General features: G+C 46.2%; 1 protein-coding gene across 5 annotated transcripts in view; it reads right to left on the reverse strand.

The window, feature by feature from the left end:
- The window catches only part of SPG21 (SPG21 abhydrolase domain containing, maspardin), a 339779-nt gene that overhangs the window by 96333 nt on the left and 225223 nt on the right, over nt 1-18223 (reverse strand). For all 5 annotated transcript variants that reach the window (XM_085644558.1, XM_085644559.1, XM_085644560.1 and 2 more), the window contains one exon: nt 2538-2683. In XM_085644558.1, the coding sequence (XP_085500684.1) occupies nt 2538-2683 (146 nt within the window). The remainder of the gene's footprint in view (nt 1-2537; nt 2684-18223) is intronic.

Genomic DNA, 18223 nt, shown 5'->3' on the forward strand with positions numbered 1-18223 from the left:
TGCCAGTCCGTGGGAAGGCGCCTGCGCTGAAGGGACATATTCAGTGCTGCCATTTAGGGGGATAGTAGAAGGGCCTGATATTTCTTATAAAATTCAGATGGGAAGCCATCGGGCCAGGTGCTATACCCAGTCGCATATCTAACAAAGCCGCCTGGAGCTCTTCCACAGTGATTGGAACATCCAATTCCTCCCTTACTGAATCTGCCAGAGCTCATTGAGGCAGGTCGCCTATAAATTTATATACAACATGTGGCGATATAGTCTCACTGGGGCATATAGATTCTCATAATATCTGGCAAAGCTTGCTGCAATATGTGCGGGATCAGTGAGAACAGCCTCAGCAGATCCACAGATACTCGGAATGATCATGGGGGTAAGCGTCCTCTGACAGAGACGATGTAAAAGTGCGCTAGATTTATCCCCCCCATTGATAAATTCTACTGCGCGTGGCAAACCACGCCATTCTAGCCTCATCCATTAATTCACCGGCGTATAATTGCTGTGTATGGACTAATTGTCTACGCGCAGCGCCTCCATCCTCGCACCTACTCCTGCGCTCCAGATCCATGAGTTGTGCCCCCATCAGAGTTAGTTTTGCGCGACGCGGTCTACGCTGTGCCGTGCAATACGCAATGTCTACCCCTCTCAGTGTCAGCTTCATTGCTTCCCAGAGGATCTCGGGAGATTCCACCGTCCCAGTATTCTGTGAATAGTACTCAGAGATGGCCGTGTGTAAATGTTCCCTATATTGTTCATCTTGGAGATGCCAAGTAGAAAGTCGCCATCGGAGAGGGGGGCGTACTGACCCCAGTCGCAAGTCAAGTAGCATGGGAGAATGATCAGTGAGGCCTCCGGGCAGTATCGTTGTTGCATCTAACCTGTGTACATGAGTGGCTGATAGGAAAATATAATCTATTCTAGAAAAGAACCCATGTGTACTGGAGAAGTAAGTGTAGCCCGTATCCATCGGGTTGAGCGGCCAAGTGTCAACCCAATCCATTCCCTGTAGTAGAAATCGAAGTTTTGATTCTAGGGGCTCTATGAGTCTATCTGTGTCATGCCATCGGTCAATGTAGGGGCAAAAAATGTCGTTTAAGTCACCCCCAACTATTGTCAGACATAAATGAAGGAGATTCTGCATATTGATGGCCACCCCCCGGGAGCCCCGCGTAAATCCAGTGGAAAGTCTGCACGTATCCAAAATGCGACAGACATAGTGTCTTATTACCCAATAGGTGTGTTTCCTGCAGGAATAGGATATCTGCTTCATGCCGCTTTGCCGAACGTATAAACTCCTGGTCTTCAGAGTAAATATGCCACCAAGGCCAAAGCTTTCATGAAATCTTGTAGCGAGGAGGTTTGACCAAATGGCAGGGATTGGAACCTGTCCATTCTAATAAAGAAGTTCAAAAGCCTGAGCTCCGACTGGCCCGATCTATTCATCTTTCCTAGAATCAAAGAAGTAAAGGGAATAAAATGCCTTTACTTCCTGGGTCTAAAATCTCTTTACTTCTTGAATTTATTTTACCAGTTCTAAAACCCTACTTAAACTGGCCGTAAGACAGTGGCTATCCAAAGAAGCAGATGAAATACTCATGTAAAAAAGCACAATTCATTTTACATGAAGCCGACCTGGAAAAAAGATTTAGATCAGAAAAACAAGCTGCTATCTACTTAAAAAAAAATATACTGTCCCAGCACCAGCCTAGTTAAAAGAATTATTAACCAAAACTAACATATGCTCTTTGAATTGAAATACCATTTGGAAAGTCAACTTTGCCTGGCAGGAGGAAGAACTGAAGTATTAAAAAATAAAAAATATCTGAGTGCCTACATTGAACCGAACTAAGTCAGGAGCCTCAATGAGACAGGACATCAGAGTGGCCAATATGGTTCCCAAAAGCTGTTCAAGGGGACCATGATGTGGCCTGAGTATTTGGGACCAAGAGCTGATGGCATGTTTAAATTGTGCCCTGGGATTCGATGGTGGCTGGGCTCACTCAAGGGTCTCTGGTGACCATCTTCAATTTTGCATTAGGAAGCCATGTTAAATTGTGCACATCCTTGCGCTCTAGAAGCCTCCTGATGTCAGACTATTCACAAAACGCCTAAGTGCAGAAACCATACTCTAAGCAAAGAGGATTTACATGTTGCCCAAAAGCAACAGTAGTATGGCATTTTGCACCACTGTTTCTGTTGGGTCAGCTTTGCACTAGCACACAGTGATCAATGACTTTATTTTTAAATGTATACAAAGAACAATTGGGATTTTGTATCTGGTCCTATACATAAGACTTGCTTCCCATATGAAACAATATGGAAGAATTGCAGCCTTCAGTTATTTAATATTGATCTGATTGTGCACGTCATCATCATACACTGGCATTACTACCCATGACAAACACATATCCCAAATACTAGTACTTTGACGACTTAAGTTTCGTTTTAGTCTGAGGAAGGTCGTAATGAACAGGAAGCCCTGCACAAATTCTTACGTACACATTAGCCAAAGAACAGCTCTTGCTTGCTTTCTTTACCTGCTAGCTGTCCAGGACTGATTGAAGATGGAGGTGTCACTGAAAGCGTTGCAAAGTATGAGGGACTGGACCCGAGGGGACTTATGGGTGTATTCAGCAAACTTCTGAGCCAAAAATCCTCCTAAAGAAGCCCCAAAAAGATGAACCTATTTGTGATTAAATACAAAAGTACAATTCTAGATTATTTTCAATAACAAACGTGAATATGAGACATATGTTCGCTTAACCTACTTCTGTTGTTACCCTCATTTTCACCTCAATCCCACTGTTGGGCCTTTCTCGGTTCTTATGAAATTTTATCTGCATTATCCCCCAGTCTCCTCATCACATGTTTATACTACAAAAATAACAGAAAAGACCAAAATATACAAATCATGAATCTGCTATATTCATGTTGATTAACATTTAAATTAAGGGGCATATTGATAACCAATATATCCAAGAACCCATAGCCAACATCACCAACCAAGCATCTTCGACTGCAATTCATTTGATGTTATCACATGCCAAACAACATTCCCATTTCAAAGCTGTGTGCAATCATACCCCAAAGAGCAGGAAAAGCGAGTGAAATTAATGGAAAATGACTTTTAAGGTGAATCAGTTCCTAAGATACTTCTAATCCCTTCACAAATTGTTTGTAAAGGCAGCTTTCAACAGCCATGGCTAAAGTAGCCTGTGGGAGTCTGCTATCCTTATGACCCCATTCATGCCCAGACTCCTACTAACCCATCCAGACCTCCCAGTCTCCAAAGCTTTTTCACCAAACCAGAAAGAGGCAACTCCCAATGACAGTGGGAAAACTGGTTGGCTTTTGTGAATGAGAATAAAGTACTCTAAACTGTAAGATGAAGGATATCTAAAGTTGTAAAGGAATTGCATCGACCAACTATATGTGGCCAAAGAGATCATTCAGAAGGTCACAAAACTCAGACGTTATGTGCAATATCCTTCGATATGAGCGGTTTTATTTTGTTAAATAATTGGTCACACCTGCACACTCCAAACTTCCCCATACCCATTTTAGATATTATGGTCTCTTGCACCGTCTGATGACAGAGTTCCAGACTGCTGATACAAAATCCGTACTGAGAAAATAAACCCAACTATATGCAAGCTGGGTTCCGTCTCTCGTTTGCAGAATTTAGGAAATATATACAACAAATTCTCACACAAACGTTCAGCACAAATTACTGGATTTTTAGATCAAAGAGTCCAGAAGAATGAAAGCGAAGATCTAGACTATTATCCAAGTAAGCTATTTTAAACCTGGTCGGTAGCTGTGGCAAGAGGCACTGTGACATTAAACCATAAGGTAAAAGTTATTTATCTCCAACAGTAGTTTTCCAGTGTTGGTATCTTTCATAGTTTTAAATGTTTGAAGCATTCTCAATCGTCAACGTGCATTTCCCACTGTAACTTTAAAGAACAAGTTATTTAACTTCAGTAACTCTCTTTCTGACAGAGGCTACTTAACAGCAAATTTCTCATCTTTTGAATATTCCCCAGGCATCAGACTGGATCTGGAAACCTTTCAGCAATACCTGGAAAAGGAAAGGAAGAGGGAAGGAAAGGAAGAGGGAAGGGGCATTGGAATTTGCAAAAGACTCCGTACTCTGCCTGTCTCTAAACTGCAGGTCTCTCAGTAAACACAGCCATGAAATTCATGACTTACTAATGGATCAAAAGCCAGCAGGGCTATTCTTAGCGGCAACATGGTTCTATGAACAATCAACATCTGATATCCTGGAAGCTTTGCCTGAAGGATATGCTATTTTGAAGGTTGATAGATCCAGACCGGGGGTGGGGGAGGAAGGGGCGAGGATAGCAGTGATTTTTTAAAAAAGAATACCAGATAAAAATGTCTAAACTGCCGATATTACGTTGGGAAGCAGCCTTTTTTAATATGTCTCTTAATAGCGAGTGGTCTGGTGTGGGTCTCCTTATTTTATAGACCTCCGGGCCCGGCTAGAAGCATTTATTAATGAGTTGGCCGAGACAGTGCCACCTTATGCCATCCGCTACCCCAATTACATGATCTTGGGGGTTTTTAACTTACATTTGGTCAATAAAGAAAAATCGAGAAATTGGTAAAATGACCATGGGACTACAGGCCCTGGGTCTGGAACAGCTGGTCCATACCTCTACGCTCACTAAGGGCCATACCTTAGATAGTATTTTTTTGTAACATTACCCAAGTAGAAGCGCTGCCACCTGTGCCTATAGTCTGGTCTGACCATTCAATTCTCCCTTTTTGGATTGTGAACCCGAGAAAGGTCTCCTGTAATCTGAGAATGCGACTAGAGTCCATAATGACCCGAAAATGGGCGCTACTTACCCATGACTCTTTCAGGGATAAATTGGCCTCAAGCGCACCGGAATTGATGGCAGACACCCAGGGAGCAGATAAACAAGTCTCTCTCTAGATTAAGGAGGTAGTGGATTCTTTAATACCTTTGAAACCCTGTAAGAGTGCCTGCCAAACTCCATCAGCTGAATGGTTCTCAAAGGAACTGGCAGTGCTTAGAACTCAATGCAAACGTCTTGAACGTCGCTGGAGGGTGAATTATCAGACAGAAAATAAGCTGAAATATTTAGAAGCACTCAAATTCTATTATCAACAAATTAGGAGAGCGCGGAGGGAGTTTCACAATGGAAAAATATAATCTACACAAAATACCCCTAAGCACATCTTGGACATTGTTAAACAACGTACATCCCTAGAGTGTGTCACAGCAGTATTGCCTGCATCTGCAGACTACTGGAATGAAGTAGGCGGTTTTTCTTAGGAAAGATAGAAAAAAATATATGCTACCCTCTCTGAAACAAGCAGGAAGGAAAATGCTACTTAGCAGTATGCATCTGTTCTCGGCATGTAGAGCAGCTGAGATTCATATAACTGCATAGATCGCCATCTGGTGTTGGGCTCAGATGCTTGCACCTTGTTGTTGTCTTGGAAGAAGTCTTTTGTAGTCACAAGATAGGTGTCTCCTACCTTGGATGATAGTGCCAATGGGCATCGACTCCATGAGCAGATTGTTTTTCGCCATGAAGGGAAATGATGAAGTTAGTAAGAAAAAGAAGAGATGTCCATGTGAATGTATCTAATTAAGATAATACTGGAACAGATACAAGTTCCGGGGAGGTGGGTGGGCGTATGAATCTCTGCAACTCTACATGCCTAGAACAGATGCATACTGGTAAGTAGCATTTTCCGTTCGAGGCATATGAGCTGCAGAATTCATACTACTGCATAGACTGTACAGCAGTGTCTCCCCCAGTGGTGGCCACCTGTATCCGTTGCAGTGGATTGAAAAAGTGTCTTAAGAACAGCTTGGACTACAGAAGCTTGTTGCTTTGCCTGGACGTCAACACAATAGTGTTTGATGAAGGTGTGTGTTGTAGACCATGTTGCTGCCTTACAGATGTCATCTAAGGGAATGTTTCCTAAAAATGCCATGGAAGCCCCTAGTTTGCTTGTTGAGTGCACTCTAGGAGGAATTGTTAAATGTGCGTTTAGCTTTTTGGTAGAATATCTGAATGCATTTGACTATCCACCTAGCAATTCCAGCTTTGGAGATGGGGTGTCCTTTATGAGGTGGTGAGAAAGCTAGGAAGGAATATGCTACTTACCAGTATGCATCTGTTCTTGGCATGTAGAGCTGCAGATCTATACACTTTTGCATAGATCGCCATCTGGTGTTGGGCCCGGATGTTTGCAGTTTGTTTTTCTTCTTGGACAGTCTTTGGAAGTCACGAGTTCGGTGACTCCTCCTTCGGTCCGTACTGCGCATGGGCTTTGGCTCCATCCTCAGATTCTTTTTCGCCAGCAGGGAAAAGATGGAGCATAGTGATAATAGTGAGAAGCCCATGTGTGTTGTATCAAAATAAGATAGACCGGAACGGGTACAGGTAGCCGGGGAGGCGGGTGGGCGAGTATAGATCTGCAGCTCTACATGCCAAGAACAGATGCATACTGGTAAGTAGCATATTCCGTTCGAGGCATATGAGCTGCAGATTATACACTTTTGCATAGATTATATAGCAGTACCCAGTCCTAGCGGCGACCACCGGTATCCGTTGCAGTGGTTTGAAATAGTGTCTTTAGTACAGCCTGGCCCACACTAGCTTGTTGTTTGGAGTGCACGTCTACACAGTAATGTTTTGTGAAGGAGTGCGGTGTTGACCATGTGGCTGCTTTGCAGATGTCATCTAAGGGTATGTTCCCTAGGAAAGCCATAGAAGCCCCTGTCTTTCTTGTAGAGTGGGCTTTAGGTGGAACAGATAATGTTCTTTTTGCTTTGTGATAGCAAATTTGTATGCACTTTACAATCCACCTAGCTATCCCTGATTTAGAGATGGGGTTGCCTTTATGCGGTGGAGAGAAGGAGACAAACAATTGTTTAGTCTTTCTGAAAGGTTGCGTTCTTTGTATGTAGTACAGTAAAGCCCTTTTAACATCAAGTGTATGTAGAGCCCTTTCCGCAACAGATTGAGGTTGCGCGAAAAAAACCGGTAATTCCACCGATTGATTAAGATGGAAGGGGGAAATGACCTTGGGCAGAAATTTTGGATTTGTGCGAAGTATCACCTTGCTGTGATGTATCTGTAAAAAGGGTTCTTGTATAGTGAACGCTTGTATCTCACTAACCCTTCTAAGGGAAGTGATAGCTACGAGGAAAGCTGTTTTCCAAGTGAGGAACTGTAGCTCACATTTATGCATTGGTTCGAAAGGCGGACCCATTAGCCTTGTAAGAACTACGTTTAGATTCCATACAGGGGAAGGTGGTGCCCTGGGTGGAATTACTCGTTTAAGGCCTTCCATAAAGGCTTTAATAGCAGGTACTCTGAACAGTGATAAATGCTGTCTGTTTTGTAGGTAAGCAGCAATTGCTGCTAGGTGTAGACGTATGGATGAATATGCCAGGTTTCACCTTTGAAGATGGAGCAGATAGCATATGACGTGCTGTATGGATGCATCTAAAGGGTTGATTGTATTGTTACGGCAGTAAACAACAAATCTCTTCCACTTTGCGGCATAGCATGCTCGAGTGGTAGGACGTCTAGCTTCCTTGATAATGTTCATGCAATCGGGGGGAAGGTTAAGGTATCCAAATTCTAAGATTTCAGGAGCCAGATCGCAAGATTGAGCTGAGCTGGGTCCGGGTGCCTGATTTCTCCATGGTTCTGGGTTAGGAGGCATGGGGACAGGTGCAGTTTTTGATGTGGTACCACCGATAGCTGTAGTAGTGTGGTGTACCACTGCTGTCTGGCCCATGTTGGAGCTACCAGAATGAGTCTGAGGGAGTGCTGTTGTAGCTTCCTTACCACTAATGGAATTAGCGGGAGAGGTGGAAAGGCGTATGCAAATTTGCCTGACCAGTTCATCCATATCGCATTGCCTTTGGACAATGGGTGTGGGTATCTGGCGGCGAAGCTTGGGCATTTTTTGTTTTCGTGGGTGCCGAAGAGGTCTATCTGAGGATGCCCCCACTTGTGGAAGAATGGGCGAAGAACTTGTGGATGCAGTTACCATTCGTGCATTTGCTGCGTTTGTCTGCTGAGCAAATCTGCCATGGTGTTTTGTATGCCTGGGACGTGTTGTGCCAGGAGAAAGATTTTTTGTGGAATTGCCCATCTCCGTATGCTCTGTGCTAAGCGGGAGAGCTGGGGAGAGTGTGTCCCCCCCTGTTTTTGAATATAATACATTGCAGTCATATTGTCTGTGCGAATGAGGACTGCTTTGGCTGAAATTTGTTTCTGAAAGGATTTCAGGGCTAGAAAGATCGCCAGTAGCTCCAGATGGTTGATGTGGAGTAATTTTTGCTGTGGCTTCCATAGACCTTGCACTGTGAGGTGTAGAAGGTGCGCTCCCCAGCCGGAGAGCGATGCGTCCGTTGTTAGAATCACCTGAGGAACCGGGTCCAGGAACGGCCGCCCTTTGGAAAGGTTTGTGGTGTTCCACCACTGCAGAGAGTGATGGGTGCGGCCGTCCACCAACACCAGATCCGTCAGCTGTCCCTGGGCCTGGTTCCACTGCCGTGCTAGGCACTCTTGGAGTGGACGCATGTGGAGTATTGCATGGGGCACTATGAAGATGCAAGATGCCATCATCCCTATTAGCTTCATAAACACTCTTGCTGGGAGAGAGTGCTGAAGAATGAATGTTTGGCGCAAGGCTTGTATGCTTGCGATTCTGGCTGAATTGGGATAGGCTATAGCTTTGGAGGTGTCTATAGTGGCCCGAGATATTGCTTTGTGTGAGATGGTATGAGGTGGGACTTTTGATGATTCACCGTGAAGCCTAGCTGGTGGAGCAGTTGGATGGTGCTGTTTGTATGCTGCACACACTGGTTGTAGGACGCGGCTTTTATCAGCCAGTCGTCCAAGTAAGGGAAGACATGAACGTGTTGTCTTCTGAGGTGTGCTGCTACTACCGCTAGGCATTTGGTAAACACCCGTGGTGCGGTTGTGACCCCGAAGGGGAGAACCCTGAATTGGTAATGCTGACCGTCCACCACAAACCTGAGGTACTTCCTGTGAGAAGGGTGTATTGGAATATGAAAGTATGCGTCTTTCAAGTCCAGTGTAGTGAGAAAGTCTCCCTGGCAGAGGAGTGGGAGAACTTGTTGGAGGGTTACCATGTGAAAATGGTCTGAATGTATGTATGCATTTAGGGTCTAGAATGGGCCGTAGAGTCCCATCTTTCTTTGGTATCAGAAAGTACAGAGAGTAGACCCCTAAATTTTAGTGATTGACAGGGACCTGCTCTATAGCTTGTTTTTGCATGAGGGAGATTATCTCCTGTTGGAGCAATGTGGTGTGTTCTTGCGACATTGTACGGTGCCTGGGTGGAATATTGGGTGGGGTAGAAGTTAGTTCGAGACAGTAGCCTGACTGAACAATTTGTGTCACCCATTTGTCTGATGTTATGGTCTCCCAGGTGGGAAGAAAATGCCGTAGTCTGCCCCCGACTGGAGTGGAATGGTCTGGGGGGAGCGGGGGAAAGTCATTGGGCGGGCAGTGTGGCAGAACGGGTGGTGTTGGTTTTGCCCCTGCCCTTATTATTGTTTCCTCTATATCCACCTCTTTGATAGCCCTTGGAGAAGGTAGTCTGAGGAGGGGACTTGTAGGAAGTAGAGGCGCTATCGGCAGAGTAACCTCTGCCTGTGCCACGAAAGGAGGAACGACAAAATGAACGTCTAGGGGTATGGGATTGTAATGCCCCCATAGACTTTGCTGTATCCGTGTCCTTTTTCATTTTCTCCAATGCTTCGTCAACCTTTGGACCAAATAGGTGTTGTTGGTCAAAGGGGTGATTTAATATAGATGCCTGGACTTCTGGCTTAAACCCTGAGATTCTGAGCCAGGCATGACGACGAAGCAAAACACTGGTATTTATAGCTCTAGAAGCTGTGTCTGCTGCGTCGAGGGCACATTTAATTGAGGTGTTGGTAATGAGCTTTCCCTCCTGTATTAGCTCATGAGCCCTGTGTTTATGTTTGTCCGGGAGGTGTTGCATGATAGCCTCCAGCTCATCGTAATGTGCTCTGTCATAACGTGCAAGCAGTGCTTGCGTGTTAGCGATGCGCCACATATTTGCCGCTTGTGAGGCAGTGCGTTTACCAGACACATCTAAGAGCTTTGACTCCTTATCTGGTGGTGGAGCCTCCCCTGATGATTGAGAGTTAGACCGCTTCCTAGCTGTGGATACCACTAATGTGTCTAAGGGAGCAGGTCCTTTAATATATGCAGGATCTGTGGGGGCTGCTTTATATTTCTTTTCAATCCTGGGGTTTAATACCCTAGCTCTGACTGGGTCCTTGAACACCTCTGCAGCATGTTTGGTTACTCCTTTTAGCATGGGCAAGATGGCTGTGGCCTTATCTTGTATGTCAAAAGTGTCCAGTAGGAAATCGTCCTCAACTGGCTCACTGTGTAATTCTACCCCATGGTAGTGTGCCGCCCGCTGTATTAAGTGGTGGAACCCCAGGGAGTCCTCTGGAGGAGATGGCCTGGATGGATAAATGTCATCCTGAGGCATATCTCGTACATCGGGGTTGTGGTAATCCTCCCATGGGTCTGGTGTCCCTGTAGGTGTGGGGTCTAGTGGGGCGTCTGCTGGATCATAATCTGGATCTCCATAATCGGGGTCTGGAGATGAGGTTGGAGAGCGGTGAGGCAAAGGTGGCGGAGATATGGGAGGTGGAGGAGGTGGTGGGGAGGGTACTCTGAAGGGAGATGTGGCAGAGTCCTTCCGTTTTGGTGGTGGAGGAGGATGTGGCTTGTTTAAATGTCTTTTTTTGGAAGACAAAATTAAATGCCCAGTCTTTGGATCCTTTGTTAAAGTCTTTTGAGAAGGATCTGGCGTAAATAGTTCTTCTGGCACCGAATCGTCTGTCGGTGCCGATGTTTTCGGAGCCGAGGGCTTCGATGGTTTCTCCATGCCATGCTTTTTCGGGGCCTCCGATTTCTTCGGTGTCGAAGCAGGCTTCGGCGCCGGAGCGTCGGTGCCGAGGGATTTATGTTTATGTTTTGTCGGCACCGAGAGTGCAGGTTTCGAGCCCGATGGCGCCGGAGCCGAACTGGGTGTAGTTTTCTTCGGTGCCGAATGGTGTTTTTCGGCACCAGGAGTAGGCTGGCTCGAGTCCGAGCCGCCGGGAGACTTATGATGCTTCGACACCGGGCCCGAAGGTGGGGTGATAGAAGCTGTATGTTTGGTTTTCCCTAGGCCCGGAGGCGAAGGTGTAACCGGAGTCTCTTTCGGTGTGGGTACGGGAGTGGGTAGAGTACTCACGACCCTCTGCGCCGGTGTGATCTCCTCCAGGTCGGAGTCGTCGGCCTCGGAAGCGCTGACGATTTCTTCCTCCTGCTCGGTGGGCTGCTGCCCCGAAGCGCCGGTGTCGTCTCCGAAGATGTCAGGTGGAGCCAAGGTCGATGAGTGCGCCATGGTGCGTCGAGCTCTTCGATCCCGGATGGTCTTTTTCGATCGAAAAGACTTGCAGGCGGGGCAGTCTCGGGCCTCGTGTTCGGGAGAGAGGCAGAGGTTACACACCTGATGCAGGTCGGTGTGGGGAAATTTAGACCCACATTTTGGGCACTTTTTGAAGGGAGTCCTTTCCATCGGCCGAGACCGGAGTCGAGGGAGGCCCGAAGGCCGGTGCCGATGTCTGGAATCTAGAAGTGCCGCCGAGAGAGATGAAGAAGAAGATTTTTGTCTTAAGAATCTCGATGGACGAGGATTTTCCATCGAAGGTCGAACTGGAAAAGTTCGAAGCCGGAGCACGAAGTATCACATCCGAGCCCGAAGGCGGAAAAAAACAATCTGAGGATGGAGCCGAAGCCCATGCGCAATAGGGACCGAAGGAGGAGTCACCGAACTCGTGACTTCCAAAGACTGTCCAAGAAGAAAAACAAACTGCAAACATCCGGGCCCAACACCAGATGGCGATCTATGCAAAAGTGTATAATCTGCAGCTCATATGCCTCGAACTAATTGTTTTGTTTTTCTAAAGGGCTCAGTCCTATCAATATAATAAAGTAGAGCTCTATTGACGTCAAGTGTGTGAAGAGCTCTCGCTGCTACAGGGTCCGGGTTTTGGAAAAACACTGGCAACTCTATGGATTGGTTAAGATGAAAAGCAGAGATTACTTTGGGAAGGAATTTCGGATTTGTTCTAAGAACTACCTTGTTACGATGTATTTGTAAGAATGGTTCTTGTATGGTTAAAGCCTGGATCTCACTTACTCTTCTGAGAGAGGTGATTGCAACTAGGAAAGCTACTTTCCATGTAAGGAACTGCAGTTCACATTTGAGTAGAGGTTCAAATGGGGGACCCATGAGCCTTGTAAGAACAATGTTTAGATTCCACACCGGAGAGGGTGGCAGTCAGGGAGGAATTATTCTTTTAAGACCTTCCATAAAGGCTTTGATTGCAGGTACTCTAAACAGTGACAGGTGTTGTCTGTTTTGTAAGTAGGCGGCAAGAGCAGCTAGATGTAATCTTATGGATGAAGATGCCAGATTACATCTTTGTAAATGCAGCAAATAGCAAATGATGTTCTGGATTGAAGCATCCAGTGGATCGGTTTTATTATTATTGCAGTAAATGACAAATCTTTTCCATTTTGCTGCATAACAGGCTCTAGTAGTAGGGCGCCTGGCTTCTTTGATGGTGTTCATACAGTCTGGTGGAAGGTTAAGTTACCTGAACTCTAGGACTTCAGGAGCCAGATGGCCAGATTCAGCTGACCTAGATCGGGGTGTCTTATCTCTCCATGGTTCTGCGTTAGTAGCTTCGGGGAGAGACGCAATTTTTGGTGTGGAACCACCGAGAGTTTGAGAAGTGTGGTGAACCATGGTTGCCGTGCCCATGTGGGAGCAACTAGGATCATCTTGAGAGACTGTTGCCTGAGCTTGTGTATTACTAGGGGAATGAGTGGGAGCGGCGAAAAAGCGTACGCAAATCTGGCGGCGAAGGTTGGGCATTTTGCGTTTTCCTGTGTGGCGAACAGATCTAGGTCTGGGTGGCCCCACATTTGGAAAAATGGTTGAAGAACCTGTGGATGAAGTTCCCAATCGTGAATATGCTCTGTTTGACGGCTGAGCAGATCAGCAATCTTATTGTGTACTCCTGGAAGATGTTCTGCTAGGAGGTATATGTTTTGCGGAATGGCCCATCTCCATATGATTTGCGCTAGTTGAGAAAGCTGCAAAGATTGTGTTCCTCCTTGTTTCTGTATGTAATACATTGCTGTCATGTTGTCCGTCCGGACTAGGACAGTTTTGTTGAGGAGATGTGGTTGGAATGATTTTAGCGCTAGAAAAATTGCTAGTAATTTTAGGTGATTGATGTGGAGCACTTTTTGTTGAGTGGTCCACCTGCCCTGGACGGTTTAGGCGATGGGCGCACCAGCCGGTGAAGGATGCGTCCAATGTTCGCACTATCTGTGGGACTGGTTCTAGGAACAGCCACCCTTTGGATAGGTTTTGTGTGTTCCACCATTGCAGAGAGCGATGCGTGTGGCTGTCCACCAACACCAGATCTGTAAGTTGACCTTGAGCCTGGTTCCACTGATGTGCTAAGCATTCTTGTACAGGGCGCATCTGAAGCCTTGCATGAGGAACAGTGAAAATGTAAGAGGCCATCATCCCTATTAGCTGCATAAACACTCGAGCTGGAAGGGAGTGTTGGGGTTGAAATCTTGTGACGAGGGTTTGTATACTGGCTATCCTGGCTGGATTGGGGTATGCCAGAGCTTTGGTAATGTTTCTTGTGGCCCCTAGATACTGATATAGATAGGAGGGCTGTAGGTGGGACTTGGTGTGGTTTATTGTAAACCCCAAACTGTGTAGCAGCTGAATTGTTTGGTAGGTGTGTTGTACACACGGATTGTGTGACTTGGCTTTTATCAGCCAGTCGTTCAGGTACGGAAACACGTGAATGCGTTTTCTTCGCAAGTGCGCGGCTACTACCGCCAGACACTTTGTGAAGACCCTGGGTGCTGTTGTTACTCCAAATGGGAGGACCTTGAACTGATAGTGTTGGCCGTACACTGTGAACTTTGGATATTCCTGTGAGCAGGGTGTATGGGAATATGGAAGTAGGCGTCCTTGAGATCTAATGTGGCAAGGAAGTCGCCTTGTTGAAGCAGTGGAATGACTTGCTGAAGAGCGATCATGTGAAAGTGATCTGACTGAATGTAGAAATTGAGGGGTCGGAGTTCCAGTATTGGTCTGAGAGTACTGTCCTTTTTGGGGATTAGAAAGTACAGTGAGTACACCCCTGTCCCCTGATGCTCTAGGGGAACTGGTTCTATTGCGTGCTTTTGAAGCATGGAGAGTACCTCTTGTTTGAGAAGCGTTAGATGTTCCGTGAACATGGGATGATGTCTGGCCGGTATGTTGGGGGGAGTAGCAATAAATTCCAGGCAGTAACCATACTGGATAATTTGTCTTACCCACCTGTCTGTGGTGATGGAATTCCACACAGGTAGGAACTGTGATAGTCTTCCCCCAACTGGAGTGGAATGGCTGTGAGGAAGTGGAGGGAAGTCACTGTTTTGTGCTGGGTGAGTTGCGGGTATTAGAACCACGCCCTCTCCCTCGTTTGTTATTGCCTCTGTAATTCCCTCTAAAGTAACCTCTGTTAGGGGAGGCCTGTGTGGGGCTTTTTTAAGTGGAAGAGGTGGTGTCTGTGCCAATGGTTTTGGAGGCGCCCCTATAAAAGGAGCGACGAAAGGAACTTCTACCAGTTGTTGCCTGTAGAGCCCCCATGGATTTAGCTGTCTGTGTCCTTTTTCATCTTTTCTAAAGATGTGTCCACAGTGGGCCCAAACAAGTGATCCTGATAGAAGGGTTGATAGAGGATGGTAGACTGCACCTCTTGCTTAAATCCAGATATGCGCAGCCATGCATGTCTATGTAATAACACACTTGTATTTATTGTGCGGGATGCTGTATCTGCTGCATCAAGGGCACATTTTATAGAGGTATTTGTAATTAACTTTCTCACTTGTATAAGATCATTTGCTTTGGTCTTCTGCTCGTCTGGAAGGTGTTAAATGAGCTTTTCAAGCTCATCATAGTGAGCCCTGTCATACCTCGCTAGTAAGGCTTGTGAATTGGTAATGCGCCAAAAGTTTTCTGCCTGAGACGCAACTCTTTTCCAGATGCATCCAGTAACTTAGATTTTTTGTCTGGCGGAGGGGCCTCACCTGTAGTTTGGGAATTTGCCTGTTTGCAAGCATTTGCTACTACCAATGAATCCAGAGGGAGTTGACCTTTAATATAAGCTGGATCGCTTGGGGCTGGCTTGTATTTTTTCTCAATTTTAGGATTAAGAACCCTACCCCTAACAGGGTCTTTAAAAACCTCAGGGGCATGCTTAATCATCCCTTTGAGCATAGGGAGAGTGTTTGTTGTCTTTTGAGGCTGAGTGAATGTCTCTAGTAAAAAGTCCTCCTCTAGAGGGTCTGAATGTAGTTGGACCCCATGGTATTGTGCAGCTCTATTTATTAGCTGCGCAAACCCTATACTATCGTCTGGAGGGGATGGTCTGGAGGGATATGAATCTGGTTCGGGTACATTTGGGATATCATAATTGTCCCAAGGGTCCTGAGGTGGGATACTGTGGGTGTCCTCATCAGTATTTGTATTATGTGGCGAGTGTATGTCATCATCACCTCCTATATCTTCATCCTCCTCTTGTGGTGAAAAAGCAGGCACTGGAGAGTGTGCTGGAGAAGGTATAGTGTTTAGAGGTTGTGGAAGTGGAGAGAAAAGCCTCATAGGTGAGGTGGATGAGTCTTTTTTTTTGGAGGGTATCTCGGGTGTTGGAGGTATCCAATTTCCTCTTTTTAGGTAGTATAGAGGGGCCATGTCCAGTAATGGGGTCAATATGGAGTGTTCTTTGCCTAGGATCCAGTGGATCTGGATGGAAAAGTTCTTTGGATCCGTTGTCTTTTTTTGGCGCCGAGGACTTCGGCTCAGTGGTGTTTTGGCCTGTCTTCTTTAGCTTTAGGAAAGGTTTTTGTCTCCTTTTGCCTAGGTGGAGTTTGACCCCGAAGGTTTAGTTTGTTTTTTTGGATCCGAAGGCTTCGATTGAGTTTGTTTCGGTGGCGAAGAGTCCACTACCTTGGGTTTCGGTGCCGAAGATTCTGGTGCCGACGGGACCTTGGGTTTATGCTTCGGTGCCGACAATGGTTTTTCGGCACCATGTTGTGGCTGGCTCGATCCCGAGCTGCCTTAAGGCTTTGGATGCTTCGGAGCCAGGTCAGGAGGCGGGGCTTCTGAAGTTTTGTCTCGGTGCCGACCCAGACCCGAAGGTGAAGGTTTTACCGGAGCCTTTTGTTTTTTGGGAGGAAAGGGGCTTCAACGTCAGTACTCACGCTCCATTGACCTGGAGTAATCATCCGGTCTCTGATCCAGATTCTTCAGCTTCGGAGATGTTGGTCTGTTCATCTCCTGTGTCTGGATCATCGGAGCCTGCTTCGAAGATGTTCTCCGGCGCCAGAACGGTTGAACTGGACATTTCGTGTTGTCGAGCCCAGCAATCACGTATAGTCTTCTTGGACCTGAAAGAGTCACAGGTCTGGCAGTGTCGACTCTCCTGTTCTGGCGAGAGAAAGGTTGCAGACCTCGTGAAGATCTGTGTGTGGGAATTTAGCCCCACACTTGCATTTTTTTAATGAAGTCCTTTTCATATGTTGGTTTGATGGCGCCGATCGGCCCAACGGACCACGTAGACGACCAGACTCTAAAAAGTCTTCGAAACTGGATACGTGTTGTGAGAGATTCGCGATCGAAACAATACTGTCGAGCGGTGAGAGTTTTTGCGCGCCGAAGAGGAATCGAACGACGTCGACCCGGAGCGCAGCAAGTTACATCCGAACTCGATGGCGGAAAAAAAACAATTTGAGGATGGAGTCGATGCCAATGCGCACTATCACCCAAGGGCGGAGTCACCTATCTCGTGACTACAAAAATACTTCTTCCAAGACAACAGCAAACTGCAAACATCCGAGCCCAACACCAGATGGCGATCTATGCAGTAGTATGAATTCTGTAGCCCATATGCCTCGAACATATATTTTCGCCCCACCCAAAAAATGAAACATTGGATGAGTGAAGTTTTATTTTTCGTACTCCTGAGGAAAGTGACGTTCTAAAACTCATGGCAGTAGTCAAATTAGGATCCCCCCCCCCTGGATCAGATTCCTCAAAACAAGTTACTGAGAGGGAAGGAAGCTATTGCACCGGTGCTTACGGATTTGCTGAATATGTCCTTCAGCTCATGGCAGGTTCCAAGCAATTGGAAACATGCAATGGTGGTGCCACTATTAAAGAAACCATCTCTAGATCCGGCGATCCCAGAAAATTTAAGACCTGTATCCTTGCTACCTTATTTTGCAAAAATTGCAGATAAATTTCTAAATATCCAATTGACTAGGTCATGGAAGGAAAACAGGTTCTCCATTAACTCAATCTGGTTTCAGGGCGCTTCACAACACCGAATCGGCCTTACTCCTGGCCTCAGAATCGCTAAAAATAGCAGTGGACGAGGGAAGGACGACAGTATTGATTTTGCTGGACTTGAGTGCGGCGTTTGATATGGTCTCCCTCGGCCTGCTTTTGGAGCGACTGTGGGAGGCCGGTGTCAGAGGCAACACATGGGAATGGATCAAGCACTTCCAGCAGAATAGATCCTTCCAGGTCTCACAACGTCCTTTTAAGTCCTAGATATGTCCTCTGACACAAGGGGTACCACAGGGCTCTGCCCTCAGTCCAACTTTATTTAATGTGTACATGCGCCCTTTGGCAGATATTGTATTTAAACATGGGGCGAAACTGGTGTCATATGCTGATGACACTAAGTTGATTGTCACACTGGAGCAAAAGGAGGTAGAGGCTGTGCCTAAATTAAAAGCCTGCCTGAGTGATCCTGCGAATTGGATGAAGCTCAGCTGTCTGCAATTAAATGCAGGAAAGACGGAGGTATTGATGGTCGGTAATTGGCCCTCCATCTGGTCACAAATGTGGTGGCTGGAGAAACTGGGACTAACCCTGACTCCCAAGGTTAAGATAAAAAGTTTGGGAGTCTGGTTTGACACCTTATCATTTGCAGAGCAGATATCAGCTGTGGCAGGAGTTTGCTTTGGCATCTTAAGAATGTTGCGCACAATCT

Source organism: Triturus cristatus, chromosome 3_1 (genome assembly GCF_964204655.1).
Source record: "Triturus cristatus chromosome 3_1, aTriCri1.1, whole genome shotgun sequence".
NCBI classification, from domain to species: domain Eukaryota; kingdom Metazoa; phylum Chordata; class Amphibia; order Caudata; family Salamandridae; genus Triturus; species Triturus cristatus.